This window comes from Pteropus vampyrus, unplaced genomic scaffold (assembly GCF_000151845.1).
Source record: "Pteropus vampyrus isolate Shadow unplaced genomic scaffold, Pvam_2.0 Scaffold90, whole genome shotgun sequence".
Classification (NCBI taxonomy): Eukaryota; Metazoa; Chordata; class Mammalia; order Chiroptera; family Pteropodidae; genus Pteropus; species Pteropus vampyrus.
Window position 1 is genome coordinate 2,075,789 of NW_011888871.1, and position 7,307 is coordinate 2,083,095.

General features: G+C 58.2%; 1 protein-coding gene across 1 annotated transcript in view; it reads right to left on the minus strand.

The window, feature by feature from the left end:
* The window catches only part of TNRC18 (trinucleotide repeat containing 18), a 90,596-nt gene that overhangs the window by 70,393 nt on the left and 12,896 nt on the right, over nt 1-7,307 (minus strand). Inside the window, exon 2 of the mRNA XM_023532763.1 lies at nt 331-486. Within this exon, the coding sequence (XP_023388531.1) occupies nt 331-486 (156 nt within the window). The remainder of the gene's footprint in view (nt 1-330; nt 487-7,307) is intronic.

Here is a 7,307-nt window from a genome sequence, read left to right on the forward strand (position 1 = left end):
ACACATATTTCATGAATAAACAAACACAGGTAAATCCATTGTCACAAGTGAGAGAAGCGGGGAGGGTAAGCTGAGCCCTGAATGACGAACAGGAAACAGCCAGTGGGGTGGGGCGAGGGGCTGCAAACAGAGGGAACGGCTTGTGCAAAGGCCCTGTGACAGTGACGAGAGGAAGCACTGAGCCTCTGAAGACAGCATCAGTGACAGTGCTGGGCCCCACCAGCCCCAGGGCAAGGGGTGACTGTGGAGGGCAGTGGGCAGACTTGAGAAGTGCTGGGGACAGCCAGCGGCCTGGCAGCCCTCGGCCCACCCGCCTGGCACACTCCTTACCTTCGTGGGCATGGGCGGCCCACAGCTGCACCATGGGCAGGTTGCTGGGGGTGGGGGAGCGGAAGGAGAGCTCAGAGGGCAGGGGCACCGGGCTCCCATGGGATGAGGCTGAGGGCCCCATCCCGCTGGCCACAAAGCTGCCCAGGAAGGCCTCGCCTGCAGAGAGAAGGGGGGCTGTCAGGTGGCCAGCAGGCCACCGCCACCTGGTCACCACCCCAAGATCCCATCTCCCCCCATCTATCCCACTGCAAGGAGCTGGCACTGGCAGGGACACTGAAGAAACGTGCCACGCCACCCCTAGGCTCTTGGATGGGCCCAGGTTACCTCACGCGGACGTGACCCTTGAGAAAACAGCAAGTCAGACCCCAGGGGACAGGCCCAAAGGAAGCCTCCACGGCAGACCCTCACCCAGCACAGTGGCGGGTCTCCCCGTCCACAGACGGAGGCTGAGGCTCCGTGGTGGGCAGGAGCCTCCCAAGGCCAAAGGATGAGGGGAGCTCACAGTCCGAACCGCGGCTGCTGTCTGGGCTCCTGACCAGGGAGGACACCCGTGAGTTGGAGGATGGCCTCTCCAAGGACCTCACAGCAGCCCTGGACAGGCCCAGACCTGCCAAATCTTCGGCTGGCCCATGCCTGGTCCCACAGCCAGTGAACAGTGACTCAGAATGCACACCCGGCAGCATGTCCCAAAACTATGGTGACTTAGTGAATAAATCAGTGAATGAGTAAGAATTGTGAGCATGGGAGCTGATATCGGTGCCAGGAAGCCCGGTCCCGGGGTGCTGTCCTTCGGGAGAGGAGAACCCCTTACTCAAGGTCCCTCAAGTGGGGAGGCGTGGTGTCTGACCGCTGCTTGAAAGGACAGTGTCTAGGGCCTGGGTGAAACCCCACCCACCTGCCACACCCCATGGCTGGCCCACACCCAGAGACGCCTCCTCACTCCTGCCACCCCGGGTGCCATGCCTCAAGATGCACACTCCCCACCCCCCGGGGGAAGACCTTGGGGGCCTCTGGGTCACAGGCTAGAGGGGGCCTGCGAGACGAGCAAGAAGCTTCCCTCCCTGGCCTCAGTTTGCTCATCAGCAAAATGGGATAATAATGCCAGCCCCGAGAACTGCAGCGGAGGAGGCAAACCTTTAATAACAGTAAAGAGCCGATAACGGCGGAGGCGCCCAGCCACCGAAAGCACCAGGCCGGTGATTTCCATTCGCCTGCGGTGCCCTCAGAAGGCGGAACCGGGCACCGGTGTCACCAGGCAACCAGCAGGGGCCAGCTCTGGCCGCCCGAGCACCGTGAAGGGCTTCCTGTTTGCCCCCAGAATAACCTCCCCAAGTCCCCGTGAGGTGGGCACTGTTTGCGACAGCCCGGAGTGAAGTGACTGCAGTGGGGACTCAGGTGCCCAGGCGGCCCCCGTCTGGCCAGCAGTGGTTCGCAGAGCTCCACTCGACCTCTGGGTCCCCAGCAGCCCCGCGGGCGGGCAGGGCCTGCACACAACAGGTGCTGGCTCACCAGCTCTTGGAGGCAGAGGACCCCAAAACATCCGCCCAGTCCCTTTGGGGCGCACGTGGGGAAGCAGGCTGCGAGGGAGCGGGCCTCCACCGTGGTCCTCAGTGCAGTGACGCAGCGTGTAACTTCTGGCTCCACGCACCACTATGCCACCACCCGTGGCAGGGCCCCCGGACTCCAGCCCAGCCCCTCGCAGCCCCCTCACCGGACTCCAGCGCTGAGCCCTCGGGACCCAGGGCCATGGTGGCCGGCCAGTCCACTCGTGCAGCCCCAGCCTGGGCATCAGGGCCTCTGGGCCCTACCAGGCCCCCAGCTTCCTCCTTGGCAGGCAGACGGGTGGAAGGCTCCGGAAGCCGGCAGCCAGAGGTTTGCGCAAGGGCTTACATCAGCCACCAGCTCTTCCTGCCTCGGGCCTGCCCCTGCCCAGGCTTGTGAAACCCGCCCAGCAGCACCCCAGACCCGGATGCCACCAACGGCTCCCACCCGCCACAGGGCTCAACGGCGCCCTGGCGGCAGCTCGGGCAGCTCTGTGAAATGGGCATGCCAAGCCCACCTCCCTGCCATGCCACCTCCCTGCCAGGCCACCTCCCTGCCAGGCGGGCAGACAGAAAGCAGGACGGCGGCATTTACCTGCACACATCCACTGCCCCCCCCCACCCGCACCAAATTATCCTCCTGAAGCAGCCAAGCGACGGATCTCAAATACACATTAGACAAACTTCCAAGAGCCAGAACCCTCGTGCCTGCCCCCTTTCCACCGGGCCCTCCAGCGCCAGCCAGCCCCAGGCCTCCTGCAGACCCCTCCCCCACCATTCCACCTCCGGCCTTCCCCTGGACCCAGAGAAGCCCTCCCAGCCCCAAATCAGCATCTCCACCTAGGAGAACTTGGACGTGTAGACCTGTCTCCCCAAATAGCAGGATCCCCCCCGTGGGCGGGGACTGTCACCTCACTTCCTACTGTATCCACAGTGCCAGAACCTGGCACATAGCAGGTGTCAGCTCTCGGACTGACCACATAAGCACTGTTTCTAACTTCACAGGACAAAGGCAGCAGGCAGGATTAGGAAGGAGGGTGAGCACAGCCCTGAGCCCCGAGAACACCACGTGCCACCCTAAGCCATCCTGCCTGGTCTCCCAGGCGTGGAGCACAGGCAGCTGACCCCGCCCCATGTCACCAGCGTCTCCAGACCGCTTTCTGCCGTCCACCAGCATGCCCGTCACTCCTCTCACCATCGAGGGGTGCCCCTTCTCCCCTACTGCTGGCAGTGGTCACCTGGGTTCACCAAGAAGGATGCAGACAGACCTCAGGGTTCTGGGCACGGTGACAGTCGAGCCAGAGCCCACCGGCCTCTTCTTGGACTTCGCTGAAAATCCTCCCGCACAGCATGGGTGGGGGGCCTCTTCCTCCCACGTAGGGCTGAGCTCAAGGACTGGCCCCCACCCCAGGTCACCCCCTGGTGACCAGAGGCCTCCGTGTCACCTGCTCCCCCACATGAGCATCTCACTCGATGCCCTGGAAGCTAAGACCAATGGCTAGAAACCTAAAACACAGGCATGTGACCATAATCAGTTATCTTTGCTCCTAATGACAGCCAAGGCTGACCCCGCCCAGAGGCGCCGGCGGGGCGGGGGGTGGGGGGGCGCCCTGTGAGTGCTAACCGCTTCGCCTTCACGCACCCTCACTCATAGAGTCTTCTCTCAGCCTTCGTGGGGCACAGAGGACAAGCGACAATCCCAAGTCCCACGACAGAGTGGCAGAGCGGCAGGACTGTGGCCACCAGGAGACCCTGAGAGAGCGTCCCCACTGCCCTGCCTGCCATCCCAAACAGCCCAGAAACGAATCAGGCGAATGACACCCACCGGCCCCGGAACGAACTGTCCATCACGTGTCCTAGATCTGCGCTGGATGCTGCAGCAGCCACTGGCCACTTGCGGCTACTGAGCCCTGGAAATGTGGCTGGTGAGGCTGAGGAACCCCAGCTCTCATCTTATTTCATTTAAATTAATTCAGACTTAATTTAGCCAGTCTGGGCTGAAGGTTCCTCCCTGCTAGAAACTGGAGTGGGGCCGGGGACAGGGCCTCTGACGGGCAAGTTCCCCGCCATGGTCCCTAGATGACAGAGATAAACCCTGGCTTGGACGCTCGGTGGCTCTGCGACTTTGGCCAAGTTCCTTAATTTCCCCAGGCTGCGTGAAATGGATGATACAGTGACATCCACCCCTGCGGGTGGATGTGCAAATTAAAAGAGTTTTCATATTTTTAAAATGCTTCCACGAAGTGCCCCACAATGTCGGCTGTCATTATGACTGCTATTCTCGTTATTTATAGTCATAAAACCCGGGGCTCAGAGAAGCGGGCCACCGCTCAGGGTCAGGGTCCGAGTGGGACCACGTCCTCTACCCAAATTCCATCTGTCCTTCCTTAAAATTACATTTTAGTTTTGACACTAGAGAAAGCTGTTGGTGGCCCATTAGGAATGCACTAAATATCACTGAAATGCACACTTTCAGATGGTTAATTGCACATTATGTGAATTTCACCTCCATTTGTCAAAAATGTAACACGTAAGATCTGCTCTCTGCCTCCAATCCAGCCTCCCCTGCCAGGCTAGGCTGGCCAGTAGACCAGCCTCACTGCCCAGGACCCAGCAAAGCAGGTCCACGGGTGCAGCGGTCACCACCCCAGCTCGTCCTCCCACAGCCCTGGGAGGGAGGGAGTCCGGTTACCCCATCTTACAGACCAAGAATCGGAAGCTCAGAAAGGCTGCCGGGGCTACTGAGCCTGGGCAACCCAGTTACTAAGCTGGCACTGCACAGACTGCCACGCCGAGCCCTGGCTCGGGGACAGCTCCATCGGGCCCTCGGCACCAGTCCCGCCGTGGTCTCCGGTCCTTGGGGTGAGGAAAGGCCACCCCCTTGCTGGGAGCACAGGTCCTGGCGCTCAGAGGTGCTTAGAAAATGGCCTCTCGGGTCCTCGGAACCCAGGGAGAGGGAGAGGGTGCCCTCAGGGCAGGAAAGGAAGCGCCCAAGCCAGGCCAGACAGAGGGCACCGTGCCCACCCCTGCCCACTGCCTGGAGGAGGGGTCCGGGGTCCCTCTGGGAGCGGAAGCAGCAGGGAGCTGGGTGCAGAAGCCCTCGCCCCACTCTCTGTCCCCTGCACTGGGCTAAGAGGCCTCCTCCTCTGCCTGGGTCCCACCAACACCCCAGCCCCTCCCACCCCACATGCTGCCGGCCATAGACAAGCTCCTCTGGAAGCCAACAGGAACCATGGGTTTAGGGGTGCAGGCAGCCCGTCTCAGCCATCGCCACCCCCCTCGCCAACACCCAGAACACAGGAAGGGTTTCAGAGGTCAGCAGACTCAGACGGGCAACGTCACCAAAAAGTAGAACTCAAATCCAGACAAAGAACCTCCCTCCTTCCATCCTTTCTTCCATCCACCCTCCATTCTCTCTCAACCCTTATGCAGGGCTTCGGCGTGCTAAGGGCTGCGGAACGACCTGCTGGCAGGTCCCCACAGAGAGGAACAGTGAGAGGCCGCCTCGGCTGACCAGTGGAATCTCGCCTCTGTTCACGGATGGAGTCGCCAGGGACCTTACCGGGCAGCTGAAGTCCTCACTGGTGGGAGCAGGGACGGGGAGCTGATGAGATCACGGTGGGTACAAAGGTTTGGTAAACAGTAAAGGTCTCAGGAGTGCATCTCGAAAGGGCTGGGCTGGAACCCGGAGCAGCTCAGCCCCACAAAGCGCCTGCCTCGGAGGCTCAGCCTGAACTCCGTTCCTCCCTCCATACAGCGAATTATCCGAATTATCCGCGAGCACCTCGCTCCCGGCTCTTTCAGCTCAAGTGACACTTGAACGTGGCCTTCCCTAACCACCCCACCCCCACTCCCTTCCCCATTGATTATTTCTCTCTGTAGAGCTTATCCCCGTTTATCACACACACACATGTGAGTTCTTTCTTTATTGTACTTCCTTGTTTATTGTTCCTCTCCACCCACTGGAACTAGAGTCCTCCACCTTTGTCTTGAAAGGGCCAGATAATACTGCAGGCGTTGCAGGCCCTTCTGCCTGCTGCAGAGGAAGCAGCCACAGACAACACTTAAACCGCCTGGGCTTTGTGCCAATAAAACTTTATTTACAAAAATGGGAGGTGGGCCAGATTTGGCCCTAATGTGCAGACCCCTGCATTACAATGTGGGCTTCCTCCATCTAGGGAGCACCACACAATGCGCGTAGTAGGTGCTCAATTAATACTTATGGGCGGGGGATGGGCAAGGTCAGGATCATCTAGGGCTGAGGAAGGAGGAAGGGCGCGTCCTTCCCAGGCCGACTTCACAGCCAGCATGGGGCTTGATAAAGGCTTCTGCGGGGAATAAAGTCAATACTGTAGCAACTGTACATGTGAGGTGGGTACTAGACCTGTTGGGGTGATCGCTTCGTAAGTTACATAAATGTCCAATTGCTACGCTGTACGCCTGAAACTAATATGCTGTCCATCCACTGTAATTGAAAAATAAAAAAATTATTTGAAGAAAGTTTTCGAGCCTTCATTCTGTCCCCCCTGCTCAGCTCAGCTCTGGGAGGGCAGATTCTTATTCCCTTTACAGATAAAGGAAACTGAGACTCTGGCTCCAAAATCTACACTTTTTCACTCAACCGCACCACCCGGACACTAAATCTTATCTTCATATTTTCATTCCCAAAGACCCCTTCCTAACCAAACACGGAGCAAATATATTTTTCTATCTTAAAAGCTTTTGGCCTCACAAAGGGATTGCATCTGTTAAGATGTCAGCAAGGCTGTCAGAGCTTCTGACCAGCAAGATCAAATCAGGGTTATCACCTAGAAAAGTGCTCCATCCAGCCCAGAGCATGTGACTCAGGCATTTCTATGACAGCAGCTGAAAAGAGCAGGAAGACCCTCTGGATAAAATGACCTTGGGACTCCTGATGATCCCAGTGAGATTCCATTTGGAGATTTTTGTACTATGCAAGCCAGAGAATGGGTTACATACAACCCGAGCGGTATAAAGAATTTTATCACTCAGTCAGACTCCCAACCAAGCCACAAAGAACTATAGTAAATGACCAAATTCAGTAAAAAGTTAAAAGTTAACTGTAAGCATTACAAGGAACTATGGAAACAGGATGACCTCATTTTCATCTCTCAAATCAGCATGTTTGCTTTGGTTGTGGGGAGGGTGGGGCGGGAGGCAAGGCGGGGAGGGCAGCGTTTGGAAAACAACTTATCAAGGCCCAAGAAGGCACAGACCCACTTCTGGGGGTCCCTCCCAAAGAAATCACCAGATTCGTGGGCAAAGATGTACTCAGTAGGATGCTCAGGGCAAACAAAATCATCTGTAGATTCAATGCGATCCCAATCGAATCCCAGAGGGACAGATACTGTGTGATTCCACCTATACGAGGACCTAGAGAAGTCACGTTCACACAGACAGAAGTAGGGGCGGGGG